Source organism: Prionailurus viverrinus, chromosome A1, assembly GCF_022837055.1.
Source record: "Prionailurus viverrinus isolate Anna chromosome A1, UM_Priviv_1.0, whole genome shotgun sequence".
In the NCBI taxonomy this organism is placed as follows: domain Eukaryota; kingdom Metazoa; phylum Chordata; class Mammalia; order Carnivora; family Felidae; genus Prionailurus; species Prionailurus viverrinus.
This window is the reverse complement of record NC_062561.1, coordinates 94,884,759-94,902,210: the sequence shown is the minus strand read 5'-3', so window position 1 is coordinate 94,902,210 and position 17,452 is coordinate 94,884,759. Positions and strand designations below refer to the sequence as shown.

Below are 17,452 nucleotides of genomic sequence, written 5' to 3'. Positions count from 1 at the left end.
GGGCCGGGGCGGGGCCGGCGTGAAGGGAAGCGGAAACATCTCCAGCCCCGAGCCCGCTTGTCGGACAGGCGCTTGCGCGCTTGGCGGGGCGCGGGTACGTGGTTCAGTGACTCCTTCCGGGGGCTGTTGCTGTGAGAAAACCGTAGTTGCGGTATTAAGAGTCAGGGCTCTGCGACAGTTTCCACACAGAGGACCAACCGGCAACTCCAACTAGCCCCGTTGGGTTGGGTCGTCCCCGCCTACTCTGGCGTCTCCGTAGCGACGCCCTCGGCGTAAAGCCCGCCCACTGCACGCGCTGAGCCACCACTTCCGCCCTCGCCTTCCACTGAGCAAGATGGCTGAGGAGTCCGAGTCTGCGCTGCAGCTCCCTCCTTCAAGTACTACTGATGGCGAAGGACCTACGGAGGTCTCCCCAGAAACAGCCACTCCGGAGCCTCCTTCTTCCGCTGCAGTCTCCCCGGGAACAGAGGAACCTGCCGGCGACACCAAGAAAAAAAGTAATTTTGAGAGCAGTTTCTTTCTAGGCAGTGGCGGGAGGCTTAGAGTGCGTCCGACTAGGTCCCTGGCGGCCAATAAAGAAGCAAAATTTAAAGGAGGGCTGGTCCCAGGCGTGGCTTTTGACCTGTCAGGAGAGAGGAAGTGTAGTTTTCGGCTTTCGAGACCTTTGAGTCGAGTCCTTCTCTAGAAAGCCATGTCTGGACGCACCTTAGCAGTGTGGTACCGGTTCTTGGCTGCCACGGTACTTACTACACTGCCTTCGACTCTTCCTTTCAGTTGTCCAGACTGCGAGGTCGTTGAAGATGGGAGCCGAGTGGGATCTCGGTGGCTCCAGGCTTTTAGTATGTATGGGACCTAATTATTTGATTAACGACTTATGGTGATAGGAATGGACGGTGATAGGGATGGTCGGTAGCAAGCCTGGATTCGAATCCACGCCTTCCGGCCGGTTCGCTATTTTTTGTACCAACGGCGCGCGAATTCACTCCTTGTACCAAAAAACTAAAATTTGATCAAGGATAAAGAATGTTCAAAGAAAATCAAAGGCATAAGCATCGCCTCCCCCGCCTCCCCCCCCCCCCTCCAGCCCATTTTGGAACCTTTATAAGCGAGTCATTTCATTGCTTGAACCCTCAACCCTTCATTGCTTGAGAATTGGCTTGTCATTGTAAAATACGGAAAATCCTAACGAAATCACTTGTCCTCGAGCACTGTATGTAGAATTGCAGATGAAAAAGGACTTAAATCAGCAATTACGATTCGGATCGTTTGACCCTGGGCCTTAGACCGTTTTTCTCACTCCAGAATTTTAAATATGGGTATGGTATGTTTTCTACTTCCTGATCTCACAGCCTCTCAATAGAACTTCATTCAGTTGCTGTTGCTTTTGGAGAATTGACTCTCCCAGCACTGTCTCCCTTTTAAGTCAGATCGCCGTTACATTTGTGGAAAACTTGTTCTGTTATTTCCGCATGATACATTAGCAGAGAAACAGAAACCTAAGATTATTTGTGTAGATTACTGGTAGAATCTTTATTTCTAAAGAATTCCGTGGTTTTTATGGATTCTTGCTATTTTTTTTCCTTCATTTTTACTGTAAGCAGGAACAGACTTTTCAAAGGTTCTTTTGTTTTTTGGCTTTAACAACCTTAGTCAAAAGCTTACTACTTGATCCTGAAGATAGCTGAGTAAAACAGAGGCGAAAAAAAGCAATGGCTCACAACCCAGATATGGACTCGGGGTTATATGGCATGTTTTCTTTGGTCTACGTAGTTGGGTGGGTGGTTTTTGTTTTGTTTTGTTTTTCTTTAAACCACCTTTGGAAGATCCTGTTTTCATTTTCTGGCTCTTGGAAACATTGGAGTTTGCCTCTGTGATGTAAAACTTAGCTGCTAGCTGTTGAATTTCTACCCTGAAGTTGTCCTTTTTTTGAGGATCTCTTCTGGTGAAAGAAGCTTCAGTATTTCATATGATCCACTTTGTTTTAGTCTACAGAAGAATAAAGATTCTTGAAGCTCACCAAGGTTGTTTGTCCTTAGGAACTCATTAGGATGTCCTGGGAGAGCTTTTGAACATACCAATGTCCTGCTTTCAAAAGATTCTCATTTAATTGATATTAGATACCTGTATTCTTGTAAATGTTCTCCTAGTTGATTCTAATATATAGCTAGGGTTGAGAACTCTAGGCAAATCACATTTAGAATTTTAAAAAAGAAAAAGTTAAGGTATAACTACAATAAGTAACTTTCCCTTCTCTAGCTTCTTGCCCTCCCACTCTTGTTCCTTCAGCAGCATATGTAACTCACAATATTTTCTGCTTCACTTTACTGAAATTCCCAATTACAACTGAGTTATTGATAGTCCCCACGGAATTAGGGGAGGTGTGGAAGGTGAATCCACCAAAATCTTCTGTTACCTCCCAATTCATCCCTATTTAGGTAACTGAAGCCATAATTATTATATGGAAAAAGGAAGATAAACTTTATCAGGAAGATAAGTTGTATGTGTTCTATGTTCTAGGTGTCTTCATTCCAGGGGTAAGCTTGAGAAATTGATTTCAGTGACCTGGTGGAAATCTCCATCCATTTTTAATACCAAAGAATGAGACAAGAAGGATGTAATAGAAGAGAGCTAACTTTAGGGGGCAGCAGTACACTACTTTGCTCCCAGTGTTACTTTTGATTGTAGATGTCTGGGTTTTGTTTGTGTTTTGTTTTTTTGTTGTAAGCAAAGTAACTTTAGGAAAAAGGTTCATAGTCTTTGCATTATTAGCACTGTTGTGTTTTGGATTATTGAAACGATTTCTCTCTCTGAAATTATCTAGTACCTTTGTTTTAATACTATTACTTTCCTTTATTAAGTTTATTGTGGAAAAGTTGGTGGTTACAAAAAGCACAAATCAAATCAAATGATCATCTATAATGTCACTACTGAGAAGTAGCATTTTGGTGCATATTTCACATTTACGTGAATATGTGTGATGGTTTTAATGAAATCAATATCCTGTTATACATGCTGTTTTATATTTAGTGCATTTTGATAAGTCATACTGTTAAATAAGCTTTTATGATATGTTTCTCTAATGGCTGCTTAATCCTAAGATTCAGTAAGTATGAGCTGATATTGCTCTGAGTACTTTACACATATTAACTCATTTAATCCTGCCAACCTTATGAGGTAGATGATGATATCGTTTTACAAATGGAGAAACTGTGGCACAGAGAGATTAAAAAGCTTATCCATGGGGCGCCTGAGTGACTCAGTAGATTGAGCGTCTGACTCTTGATCTCAGCTCAGGTAATGATCTCACAGTTTGTGGGTTCAAGCCCTGTGTCAGGCTCTGTGTTGACAGTGTGGTGCCTGCCTTGGATTCTCTCTCTCCCTCTCAGTCTCTGCCCCTTCCCTGTGTGTTCTCTCTCTCTCACCTTCTCTCTCTCAAAATAAATAAATAAATAAAAGCTTATCCAGATATATATACCTAGCAAGTAGCAGAGCCAGGATTTTGAATCCAAGGAGTTGACAATGTGTATACTTTACTATATTATTTAAATTTTATCAGAGAGTGTAATATCCTTTATTTAGCCAATCTCTTCTAAATATCCTTGCTACATATTTAGGTTTACCAGGTTTTTTTGTTTGTTTCTATAAAAATGAATTCTTCAGCAAAGGTGAAATCCTTCTAAGTGACTCTTTTCACATCTTATATTTTCTTAGATTAGATTCCTAGAAGTGTTGCTGAGTCAAAACATATCTTAAGCACTTTGATTTGTACTACCATAATACTTTCCAGAAAAGGTATACGTACCATTTTGTTTTCCCAACAGTAAGAATGTCTACACAGTTACTGTAATTTTACTAGTTTGGTCGATGAAAAAGGCCGTGACATTATCATAAAGATTTTTTCATATCTTTATTGACCAAATATTTACATTTATTCTCTTTGGAATTGGCCGTCATGTCCAAATACATTTTAAAGGTCAGTTTCATGGGGAAACCTTTGTGGGACTGTAGAATCACGGGAAAGAATCCACAAAAGTATGATGAAAAAGAATATCGCCTAACATTTCTATGTCTTGGACATCCCTCCAGTATCATAAATACACAAATGTGTGTAGATTAAAGGTTTAAGTTTTCTGAAGTCTTTTATATCACATTCTCTTTGGATGCTCAGTATAATTGCCAGTATTTTTTTTTCTTTGACAGTTGATGTCCTCTTGAAGGCTGTGGGAGACACCCCTATAATGAAAACAAAGAAGTGGGCTGTAGAGCGAACCCGAACCATTCAAGGACTCATTGACTTCATCAAAAAATTCCTTAAGCTTGTGGCCTCTGAACAGTTGGTATGAAAGCAACAGTGATCATTTGCCTACATAAATTCACATTAGTTCCTAGGCAACCACAAATAATTGTTGTATACTAAGATGTTGGTGGAATTTCTGTACTTTATTAAATTCTCTGGGGAACCCCAAAATGAAATGAATTTTAGATTTGCTTTTACATTGTGAACCACTTTTGTACCTACTATATTGGTGGGTTTTCTCAGTCACTGAATGCCCATGCAGAAAGATCTCTCATAGAACATTAGTACAGAAAAATTCTGGGTTTGTTTTTTTTTAATTTGTTATCAATGTTCCTTTCTTCCCAGTATTCTTGAGGTAAGCAATATATTTTTGCCACATATCATCGAAGAACTAAGAGAGATACCTATTTCATAATACAGTACTTTGTGGTAGCATTTGTAAGGGTTAATATTTTAAATGCCACTGGTTTTTAACTTAGTATTTGACTACAGAAATTTAAATGTCTCCAGGCATCTGGTATTTTTTTGTCACATAGTAGTGTATAAGATCCCTTTATCTGCATATCACAATCTTAGTATTAATACAGATAGTGTATGAGTGGATAGGTAATTGAAGAATCACTAAGTATTTTTAAAATACAAATTAAGAGTTTGTATGTATTAGTGTTGGGGAGGGATAGAGTTGCTTGTAAACTTAGGAGTGAGAATGCGTAAGATGAGTGAATTAATTTACTAAAGTGGAATGTGTTGGAATATATTTCTGCCATTAAAGAGGAAGAAACAGATCTAAGAGTTTGGCTAGAAGTGCCTCTCATGAAAGGTTTATAGGCACAAAAGTAAGTGCAAGGTAGGTCAATCACTAGAAGTTATTTGAGACAGGAATAGCATAAAACCAAGGATTCTTCCAGAGGAAGTTGCCTTTGTGACCAATGAGAGTGCATAAAGCATCTGTTTTATAAGAACGCCATATAGAATTTAATTAAATAAGTGCCAGAGATGGGCACAAGATTATAGTGTCATCCACATGCATATGGTAGCAGAGGACCTTGCCTAGACTCCAAGTCTAAATGGAAAAATTAGGGGAATGAGGACCTAATACATAAAAGAAATGAGCAGAGGCTGTCTCTACTAAGGGTGCAGCCTGAAGGGATGGTGAAATAGAAACCCAGAGGAGTACCAAATAAGGCATTACTATTAGAAATTAATGAATACAAAATGAAATGGTGCTGTGTTCTATGTTAATGTTAGACTCTTGACTCTTTGTATTGCCTATATCCAGTAATCTGAAAGGACCTGATAGATATCAGTATGTATTAGGTTGAACCACATAAAATTGTCATCAGTCAACCACTGTAACATGTAAAAATAGCAGTTTCATATGGTTCAACTTTAAACCTTTGTAGTGAATCTGATTAGTTCTTCCCATTTCAGCAGTAGAAAAAAAAAAAGTAGAATCATTTTGTCACTTTCCTCAATTAAAGTAGAACTCACATCTGACTTTCATCCGGGTGTACCCCACATTATTTTAAGTAAAATGGATGTTATTTTAAGCAAAGTGGTGTCAGAGGTGTCATCAAGTTTCCGAATTCCCACAAAAACAGAGTCGACCAGATACCAAAACCAAAAAACGTTGATCAGTATTTATAACAAAATTGGATGACGCACCTGGGTGGCTTTGTCGGTTAAGCTTCCAACTTCAGCTCAGGTCTGTCCCTCCCTGACTCATGCTCTGCCTGCCTCTCTCTCTCAAAAATAAACAAACAGTAAAAAAAAAAAAAAAAAAAAAATGGGGACGCTTAGGTGGCTTAGTTGGTTGAGCATCTGACTTTGGCTCAGGTCTTGATCTCACGGTTCGTGAGTTCGAACCCCATGTCAGGCTCCGTGCTGACAGCTTAGAGCCTAGACCCTGCTTCGGATTCTGTGTCTCCCTCTCTTTCTGCCCTTCCCCCATTCATGCTCGCTCGCTCTCTCAAAAATAAATAAAAACATTTTTAAACATTAAAAAAAAAAACAGGATGACAGAGTATCCTTATGAACCCTAAAATGCATGGTATCAGCAAATATGCCGGGAGAAGCATGGAAGCAACAGATTGGTATCTGACAGCACTGGGAAAAGGAGAACCTGAAAATAGCCAACAAGTATTCCCTGGAAAGTGGAGCAGGTCAGTTTAAGAATGGTAGCTGAACCTGAGAGGGTCCTCTCCAGTAGCAGGTGATTACATATGTATCAGTGCTAAGGAGGACTGAAGAGGCTGGAACAGTCTAGCTCCAAAGAGCTGTCAAAACAGACTCAGTGGGGCTCCTCTACTGAGAAAGAGCTTCTGGAAGTGAAACAAAATTGAGCAGGGTAACAACCTGAGAGAAGAGAGAAAGACCAGATCAAAGTGGAGAGGAACAGTGGAAAGCTCAAAGTTGAAGAAAACAAATTATATATAAAAGTAAGCAATAGAGAAGTACAAAGCTCAAGTCCCATACAATGTTACAAGAAAATAATGACATTCCTGAAGACCAAGGCTTGCCAGAAAGATGTGCCTGTGATAGAAGTCAATAACTAACTTATTTCAAAACGAGCTAAAAGACATTAAGAAAACCATAATCAGCATCAGTAAAACTCAAGTGAAGTGACAGAGCTAAGGAAAAGATTTATAAAGAAAAGTTATTTCAGAAATGGAGATTTAAGTAGAAGAAACATAAAAGCAAATAACAGATAATGCTTTAGGAAAAGTAGAAGGCAAAAACCAATTTTTTAAACAAAGAAAAAAAATGGAAGGTAGAAAAGATTTCAGAAAAGGTGGCAAGGGCGCCTAGGTGGTTCAGTCAGTTGAGGGTCTCGTGGTTCATGAGTTTGAGCCCCGCATCAGGCTCTGTGCTGACAGCTCAGAGCCTGAGGCCTGCTTCAGATTTTGTGTCTCCCTCTCTCCCCCTCCCCTAATTGCGTTCTCTCTCTCTCTCTTTCTCTCTCTCTCTCTCTCTCTCTCTCTCAAACATAAAAAAAAATTAAATAAGAAAAGGTGGCAAATGGTGAGTATGAGCAAAGGAGAGTGAACATATGGTTAACAGGGGTCCCTGAGAAAGCAAAGCAAAGGAACAAAACAAATAATTTAAAACTATAAATCAAAACAATAATTTGAAACCATAAATTTTTTTATTAATGTTTTTACTTATTTTTGAGAGAGAGAGAGCACGAGCAAGGTAGGGACAGAGAGAGAGGGAGAAACAGAATCCAAAGCAGCCTTCAGGCTTGAACTGTTGGCACAGAGCCTGACACTGGGCCTGAACCCATGAGACCATGACCTGAGCCGAAGTCAGACACTTAATTGAGTGAGCCACCCAGGTGCCCCAAGGAAAATGTCTTAAAAAGATTTGAGGGGCGCCTGGGTGGCACAGTCGGTTAAGCGTCCGACTTCAGCCAGGTCACGATCTCGCTGTCTGTGAGTTCGAGCCCCGCGTCAGGCTCTGGGCTGATGGCTCAGAGCCTGGAGCCTGTTTCCGATTCTGTGTCTCCCTCTCTCTCTGCCCCTCCCCCATTCATGCTCTGTCTCTCTCTGTCCCAAAAATAAATAAACATTGAAAAAAAAAATTAAAAAAAAAAAAGATTTGAAACTACATAGTGAAAAAGTGCCTGAGAATATCAACAAAGAATAACAAGTACCCAAGAAACATTCTGGTAAGATTGTACTACACTTGAAACTAAAAGAAAAAACTCCTTTGCACATACAGGGGAGAAAAAGAGGACATGACTTTGAAAGAAAGTTAGTTTATCATCAAGCTTTGACAGCAAAGTTACAAAGAAAGAAAATGGGAGATGAGGATTTTATATGCAACAAAACTGACTTTTAATAGGCACAAACTATTAGCAATGTGCAAGAATTTGGAATTGTCCCCATGAACCCTTCCTGCGGAAGCTACTAGAAAAAAAACTTCATAACCATGAAAGACTAGTGATTTAAAAACAAAATCAATTTTTAACCTTCCCAGGGCATCTGGCCAGCTTAGTCAGTTGAGCATCTGATTCTTGATTTCAGCTCAGGTCATGACCCCAGGCCCTGCATCACACTCTGTGCTGGGTATGGAGCCTGCTTGGGATTCTCTCTCTCTGTCCCTCTGCCCCCCTCCTCTGTGTGCTCACGTGCACACTCTCTCTCTCTCTCTCTCTCTCTCTCAAATAAAATAAATACAATCTTAAATGTTTCTTGAAAAAAAATGTATCTTCTGAAGATGTAGCATTTAACAAAAGATTGCATTTTAAGTTTTGTGTTTTTTTTTAATGTTTATTTATTTTTGAGAGAGAGACAGAGACAGAGTGCAAGCAGGGGAGGAGCAGAGAGAGAGGGAGACACAGAATCCAAAGCAGGCTCCAGGCTCCAAGCTGTGAGCACGGAGCCTGATGCAGAGCTCTAACTCATGAACTGCGAGATCATGACCGGAGCCAAAGTCGGATGCTTAACCAACTGAGCCACCCAGGTGCCCCCAGAAGATTGCATTTTTCACATTTTACTTCTGTGGAATTTTTTTTAAGTTTATTTATTTTGAGAGAGAGAGTGCACAAGCCAGGGTTAGGGGTAGAGAGAGAAGGAGAGAGAGAGAATCCCAAGCAGGCTCTGTGCTGTCAGCACAGTATGTGTATGTGTATGTGTATATGTATATGTATATGTACCAGGCACTGATAGGTGATGTGTCTTATCTCATTTTATCTTTTCCAACAGTCCCATGAAGCACAAGTACTGTTATTTTCCACATTTGCAGATAAAGGTTGTCTCACAGGGTGAGAAAGGTTATTTGTATTTGGAGCCAAGATTCAAACCTAGATCCATCTCTGTAGAGCCTCTGTTCTTAGTTACCACACTGTATTGCCTAAGGGAGAAATGGAAGGAACATTTATTCTTGCTATAGCTGGTGATTCACATAGGATCTGATGTTTGGTTGTCTTTTTTTTTTCCAGTTAAGACTATGCTAAGCCCAGGAAATTTTAGTCTTCAAGTTTGATTACAAAGGAAAATTGAATATGTTACCTGCAAATAATGTTGTTTGTTTTCTAAAAAGAAAATTATCAAAACCCACTTTGACACCGAGGCCTTTTGTTTCAGTTATCTTCAGAAATGTTTTAAGTACTAGAAATGTTTTAGTAAGAACAGACCACTGAAGCATTGAACAGTGAATCCTTTAAAGAACAGGCTGTAAGGATACTAGGTTTCAGTTACGTTACTTTTTTTTAATCTCATATGGCTGGAAGTGTGACTTAACAGTAGTGGTACTCCACTGATGTTCAGTACTTTTGAGGGTCTTCAAAGGTGATAAAGGTAAAAAAAAAAAAAATGTTTTTAAGTCCAAACATGTGTGGCATTTATACTCCCATCCCAAAATGCACAAAGTAGCTCAAATACTAGATTTCTTCATTTGGGGCTGTATCTGTGTGGAATTTCCTTAGGAGAAAGCCTGTCTTTAATTATGAGTAAATGGGAAAATTTATATTTCCAGCAATTCCTTGAATAAACCTTCAAATGCTATTTGTAAAGACAGTATTTAAAAGTTTCTCAGTTATAAAAAGTTGGGAGCCACTGTTGTAGGACCAGAAAATTTGTTATGTGTGTTCACCCAGAGGAAAGAGGTGATTGATCTTTATAAAGCTTTCATTGGGTTGACTAACTTATTAGTATTAGAAGGAGTTTAAGGAAGCTTTTTTCACTTGTGAAGACACCTTGAAATAGCTGATTGATTGGAGCACAGAAAAGTATAGATTAATCAGGATACCACTGAACATGAGTCACCTTTTTTCTTCTCTCTTGCAGTTTATTTATGTGAATCAGTCCTTTGCTCCCTCCCCAGACCAGGAGGTTGGAACCCTCTATGAGGTAAAACATCAGTGCTTTGTTTTCTTTCTTTCTTTTTTCTTTAATAATTTTTTAATCCTTTTTTTAAAGCATGGCATATATATTTTTTAATTTTTTGCATGTCTTTATTTATTTTTGAGAGAAAGAGAGAGACAGAGACAGAGTACTAGCAAGGGAGGGGCAGAGAGAGGGGGAGACACAGACTCTGAAGCAGACTCCAGGCTCTGAGCTGTCAGCACAGAGCCCGACGTGGGGCTTGAACTCATGAACTCCGAGATCATGACCTGAGCTGAAGTCAGGTTTAACCGACTGAGCCACCCAGGCACCCCTTAATTTTTTTTTTAATGTTTATTTATTTTTGAGACAGAGAGAGACAGAGCATGAACGGGGGAGGGTCAGAGAGAGGAAGACACAGAATCCGAAACAGGCTCCAGGCTCTGAGCTGTCAGCACAGAGCCCGACGCGGGGCTCGAACTCACGGACCCGCGAGATCATGACCTGAGCCGAAGTCGGACGCTTAACTGACTGAGCCACTCAGGCGCCCCTGATAATTTTTTTTTAAGCTTGTTTATTTTTAAGAGGGAGCACACGTGGGCCTGTGCGCTTGTGCACGGGGACAGGGGCAAAGAGCGAGGGGGACAGAGGATCTGAAGCAGGCTCTGCACTGACAGCACGGAGCCTGAGAACTCAGCACTGTGAGATCATGACCTGAGCTGAAGGCAGATACCTAACCGACTGGGCCTACCAGGCGCCCCAGCGCTTTGTTTTCTTGATGGAGTCTGTACATCTGTATATATTATGTGATCATTAACTGACAACATTTGAAGAGATGATAGGCCATTCTTAGTCGGCGTGAAAGGAGAGATTACTTTGAACATAGTTGGATCTCAAATTATAGTGATGGGGGAATTAGGAAACGCATAATACAAACAGAAGATGACTGTGAAGTACAGTAAATCCAGATCTGCCTCCCGAGACACTAAAAAGGAAGACAACCCAAGAATGACTTTCTTATCCCGCATTCTTACGGGGGTTACTGGTCCTAATCACTCAAGTGTGCATACTAACACCACTACTGGAAAACAGTACGTACCTTATAGTCAGAGATGGGACAAGGTACTATGCAAGCCCAGCCATGCCTAAAATACTAGGTTTTATTAAATATTTATGATTACTGATATGTGTCTGAGAGTAACCTGGACCTATGGAAAGAAATAGTCTTATAGATAACTTACGTGTATGAGGAGATTTATAATACATGTAACTTTTTTCTTAGTTTTATCCAGGAATATCAAAAATGAGTTTAATTTACTGCCTTGTTTTTTTTTTTCTTTTTTTTTGTAGTGTTTTGGCAGTGATGGTAAACTGGTCCTACATTACTGCAAATCTCAGGCCTGGGGATGAAGTACAGAGAAAAAGATCTTGCTACCCAAATGAATCTTCACAAAGGAAACAGCCTTGGAAAAAGTTTTGATACTTGTGACAAGAGACTTGTGTATGTGATCTAGTTAGCATGTATCTACCATGACTTCTGTTTATGCCTAAGGAAATCCATAGAGTAGATGGGCTCACAAAAATGTGATTTGTATTAATACACAAATCATCATAGGAGATTGACTTTAGAGTATACCCATTACTACAGCTCTTGCTCCAAATCTGCCTCCAGTGTGTTGAAAAGGAGACTTAAGACTGTAGAAAGCTTCTTCGTTACCAGTTCTCAGTGACTGAAATTGTTTACTTGTCGAATGAACACTCTGCTGATTTTTTCCACTGTAAAAGGCAGTTTACTAAGGGATTCTTTTTGTGTGCATTCAGGGAAGTTCAGTTTGAGGTATGGGTTATGCCTTTTCTCATGTGCATTTAGACCTACCGTGTTAGGAAGTAGGAACAGAGACTGGCTGGCTTTATATCTCACATGGTCCAGTAGGTGGCAGCCTAGCTGGCAGAAAGATTTCAGCAGTTTGGTTTTACATTTTTTCCGGATGATAATGGAGGGAAAAAGCGTCTCCTGCTACTTTGTAGCAAACATCTAGCCAAGAGAGCAGGCATGTTGACACACTGGAAGGCTGCTTTAGAGAATGTGCGTGGTTTACAATTATTTTAGTGGGAAACGGAAGGAATTTTACAAATTCTGGACAACTGAGTCATACAGCACTTCAGTCCTATCATTTAAGGAGTGTGAGTCCTAATGGTTGTAACTGTGGTTGTCATTTTGTGTCTTATTTTTACAATGTCAAAAGCATTTAATGAGTAAAGCCAGGAACATCTTTGAGTTTTTTATAATCCATTTTCTACCCTGAAAATGCTCAAAGAATAATGGATAGCCTTAGGTTTTTTGTGTATTTCATTCTATGACTAAAAGTACCATTTTTCCTGATGCTGTAAGACTGGTAATTCTTACAGGTGAGATTCTGTATTTTATCATTCTGTACTATAATGGTAATGCAGCATTTCAAAAAAGCATTCCAATAAATGGATTGGAATGTTCAAACAGGAGCTAATACATGGATGAGAATTCTGAGTGTTTATTTTCAAAAGTAATTATGATTTTGTCAAAAGACTTTGAACTACACTTCTGTCCCTTAAATCCCACAATGTACTTTATGGTTAATGATCTGCCATATGTTAGCATCAGGGTATGCTAAGGAACAATTCAGTTTACAGTGATGCAATCACTCTTCGGTACTCATTTTTCTGCCCAAGAATGAATTCTTAAGTCTCCTTATACTGATGTCCCTGTGTACTAAATTAATATAGCTAGGAGTTAGCTCTGGAATAATACAGGGTGAATTATGCAAATTTATCTTGTAAGACTGGGGAAGAAATTTATATATATGTTGAAAGCTGGGAAGGGTATCATTTTTGAGTCAAATAAGTTGGATATGGAAAAGATCTATTCTCTAGCTTTATCCACTTATAGTTACTGAAGGGTGTGGATATATTTATTTATATGCGTGTATGTAGCAAAAATGTGTTTAAATTACATTAAATTTGCCATTGAGGTTTCGATAGAATATTTACTACCTCAGCATTGAAAACTGCTTGAGTTTGACTTTGTGACATCAACTTAATTATTCTTTTTTGATCTAAATAACAATTAAATCTAAGGTTAGCTAAATATACATACCTTATTTGTTTTCATCCCTAATAACCTTGAAAGTATATGGGGCTTTACATATTTTTCAAACCATATTTACATTATTATCTCTTAAATCCTTGCCCAAAGGATTTAGTCATTCTTTGCTAACTTTGCAACAGTTAACCTTTAAGCCTGGATCTCATAAGCTATTGAGTGGCTAGAAACTAAAACACACTTCACAAGTATTTTTACAATTATCTAGTTTAAACTGCCTTAATTGTAACTGAGTCTGGGGCGGGGAGCACCAAACCTTCCAGTTGTACTTTAAGTTTTGCATCTTTATGAGAAAAGCAGTGTCAGTAACTTCATGCCTTACCTTGCTGTGCGAAGATGACCCACAGCACACACAACATATATAGTAATGGAATATTGTGCTTCCGTCTTTGAAGGTCCCAGTGCCAAGGATTTCATAATGAGCCCCCCCACATTTAGGGTATAAGGTATGCTGAGAATTTTATCTGTAGTCAAAATAAGATTTGCTACATCGTGGAATCTATGATTTTGTAGAAGTTTTAAGCCTCAAGGGACCTTAAACATCTACTCTAATCAGATTAGAAAACCAAGTGCAAACTGCTCCTTAGATTGTATGGCGCTAGTCAGCTGGATTCATTTGTGCTCAACCTAGAGCCCAAGGGGTCTCGGTGTTGAAGGACTATGGAGATGAAAATCCCCTTTCCTGCACCTTCTTCATTTTCCAAAGATCATAATACAATGGGTAAGCATCTGGCAGTAGGGAAGTCACTTACAGACCTCATGGTGGAAGAAAAGTATTCAAAATAGTTCAGCAGGTGTCTTGCTCTTTCCCTACATTATCCAACCCATACTGGATTACTCACTGTTTCCTGAACAGGCCTTGTGCTTTGTTTCCTACATCTACTTATGCAGTCCACTTCTAGAAGTATACTGACACCTTCCCCTCTGAAAATCCTACGTCTCTGCCTAATTCAGATTTTAACTTTTCCTCAAAGCCTGCCTAAATCATTCAGGATACTCTCCCTCATAAGAACACTCACAGCGAACTCCCACTCTTTCAGCACTTACTGTATGCTATATTATAAGCACCTTTCAACTTATAAGCTATATTATAACACCTTTCATGATTGTCATGTCTCTGAAAACAGGGATGCTTTTTGGCGTTTTATTTGGTCTCCATGCATAATATTCATTATGTTTCCTTATACATATATAATCAGTAATTGATTATACAATACAATTTTGGATTGCGAGTCACTTGTTCTGCGAGTGTTCCGCAAGACAGGCAGACGTCTCTAATAAATTTTAACTTGATAAATGAGTGATGTCTTGTGATACGTAGTACGCAACACTAAATGTCACATGTTCACAACTGAGCCAATGGTTCTTGAAATTCGCTTTGATAGACAAGTGGTTAGGATTATAAGCATGTTTCTGGAACAAATTATGCTTGCAAACCAAGGCTTTACTGTATATTGAATGAATGAATTTTTTTGAGAGAGGGAGAGAGAGCCCGTGCATGCACACAAGTGGGGGAGTGGCAGGGGGAGAGAGAATCTTAAGCAGGCTCTATGGACAGCCCAGCGCAGAGCCTGATGCAGGGCTCTATCCCACAAAACCTGATATCATGACCTGAGTCAAAATCAAGAATCGGGCACTTAACTGACTGAGCCACCCAAGTGGCCTGAGTGAACGAACTTTTTAAATGTGGCTTTAAAATATTCAATTTAGCAAAGCAACATTAAAGGAAATATATTTTACATTTTTGTATGGGGGGAGGTAAAGGAAATTATTTGCAACGTGTAGGGTTTTAATACTCAGTATGCATAAAGAACTGATTTCAATTGATGAGAATAAAAGAACCACCTGGAAAATGGGCAAAAAAAACTTAAAATGCAATTAAAAAGAAAGAATACAACGTGGAGGAGTGGATAAAATAGATGATGGGGATTAAGGAGGACACTTGTGATAAGCATCCAGTGATGTATGGAAGAGTTGAATCACTACGTTGTACACCTGAAACTAATATTACACTGTATGTTAACTATACTGGAGTTAAAATTTTTCAAACATTAAAAATATAGATGCTTAAGTGCAAAACTCTATTTTGCAAATAAAAACTATGAGATGCCACTTGTCACCTATCATAGTGGCCATCACAGAAAGCACTGTAGTTGTCAGTACTGGCAAAGTTGTGGGGAAATAAATCCTGTCCTATTCTTGGTGCACAGAATATGAATGGACACTACATTTTCAAGGGGCAGTTAAGCAAAACCTATCAAAAGCCTAGCCTAAACTCTTATTTGTACCTTCCCTTGGTTCATTCACATACCAAGTGCCTATTAAGCCCTCAGCTCTAGAGTAAGACAGGATCTATATTCTCAGCACTTTTGTTCTAATTAGGCAGGTTTTAGGGCGCCTGGGTGGCGCAGTCGGTTAAGCGTCCGACTTCAGCCAGGTCACGATCTCGCGGTCCGTGAGTTCGAGCCCCGCGTCAGGCTCTGGGCTGATGGCTTGGAGCCTGGAGCCTGTTTCCGATTCTGTGTCTCCCTCTCTCTCTCTGCCCCTCCCCCGTTCATGCTCTGTCTCTCTCTGTCCCAAAAATAAATAAACGTTGAAAAAAAAAATTAGGCAGGTTTTTAGATGGAAACTGAAATCTTGAAAATTTTTACACTGAATTTTTAGAAATGATGGAAAGCAAAAAGAATTTATACCAGATACTAGATTTACCTCTGTTTTCTTTCATAATAATGAAAAGTAAACCATGTATGCTTATGAGTGGGTAAAATCTCAGGTTATAAATCCACAGTTCCTTCTGTGTCCTCCTAGCAGATACACTGGAAGCTTAAGTTGATCACCTGTCGTGGTTGCCACAAAGAAGGCCCTATTCATTTTGACAATGCTCAGTTCCTTAGAAACCTGTCTTCTGTGGTCCTCCCTGCCTCCTCCAACTGTTTGTTCCCAGTTTTAGTATCTAGATCTCTGAAGATTATCTTTTTCCACATCCTCACCCCCAGTCCTCCTAAATCTTCTCTTAGTCAATAGCACATCTATTCCTTCCAGTGAGACTCATTCTCGGTCCCTCTTGAACAACCCACTTCCAAATCTCTGCAAATCCTGACAGCTTTACCTTCAAAACATGTCATTGGTGCAACCATTTCTCCACTTCTGCCCCTGCTCTGGCCACAGCCCACAGTTATCTCTCACTCCCATTGCTGTTAATAGCCAGCTAATTGGCTTCCCTTGATTTGCTTGCTCTCTGGCCAAAATCCCTGAATGGCTTCCATTGTTCTCCCTACTTCCACACCCTGCCACCCACATCCATGTTCTTCAAACACTTAGTGTTTCCTCCCAGGGCTTGTGCACTTAACTGTTTCCTCTACCTGGAAACTTCCCCCAGACACCTGCAGTCTGACTTCCTTCAGTCCCGGCTGACATACCACTTCATCAAGAAGTGTTCCCCTAAACTCCCCTAAAATGACAATTCCTCAGCACATCCCACCCCGCTTCTGCCTTATTTTTCTCCATTATATATCTGTGTACATTATGTATCCATTTCTCCGTATATACTATATTTGTTGGCAGTGTCTACCTCCCCCCCCCCCCAACCTTATTAGAGCATAAGCCCTGTGAGGGCAAAGACTTAGTTTTGTGAAGAGTGCCTGGTATATAGCACATGCTTTTAAAAATGTGTTCAATGGATGGATAGACCATTATTTCCAGACCTGTAGTAATTCGCATTCCTTTCTCTGGATATCTACCCTATGTCGATGTCTGAAAATGTGATCCTTGCCCTTCGCGATGCAAAGTGCAAGTGAACCTACATCCCTGGACCTGGGTATTCTACTTATGTTAACAGAGCCTGTAATGGCAATCACTTTCTCCTCCTTCCCCTCCTCCTCCTGTCCTCCTCCTCCCCCTCTTCCTCTTTTTTCCTTCTCCTTCTTTCCTCCTTCTCCACCCCCTTGAAGAATTCAGGTGTCCTTTGCAAAGAATCCAAAAATACTTGAAAGAAACAAGTCTCTTGGATTTGAATTCACTACCCCAGGATCCCTAAAGAAAAACTAGAAATGCAATTGCCCTAGCCAATTACCTATGCTTTTCCTAACTTTGCCATTCCTGCATACACAATGCAATGTGTGCTGGGCAGTGAGGGGGATATGAAAATAAAACGTAAACAGAGTCTGTCCTAAAGGTTCTCCCTGTTAAGAT

The 17,452-nt window shown here is 39.9% G+C and overlaps 1 protein-coding gene across 2 annotated transcripts; it reads left to right on the top strand.

The window, feature by feature from the left end:
• The first annotated feature begins 138 nt into the window (after positions 1-138).
• On the top strand, positions 139-14,561 carry ATG12 (autophagy related 12). Of its 2 annotated transcripts, XM_047858146.1 has the most exons (4): positions 155-497; positions 4,201-4,337; positions 10,087-10,149; positions 11,473-14,561. In XM_047858146.1, the coding sequence occupies exons 1-4, from the start codon at positions 335-337 to the stop codon at positions 11,530-11,532; spliced, it is 423 nt and encodes a 140-aa protein (XP_047714102.1). In that variant the 5' UTR covers positions 155-334; the 3' UTR covers positions 11,533-14,561. The 2 variants fall into 2 exon arrangements, with proteins under 2 accessions (XP_047714111.1, XP_047714102.1); XM_047858155.1 differs by lacking the exons at positions 4,201-4,337; positions 11,473-14,561 and having other exon boundaries at positions 139-497; positions 10,087-10,148.
• The last annotated feature ends 2,891 nt before the right edge of the window (positions 14,562-17,452 follow it).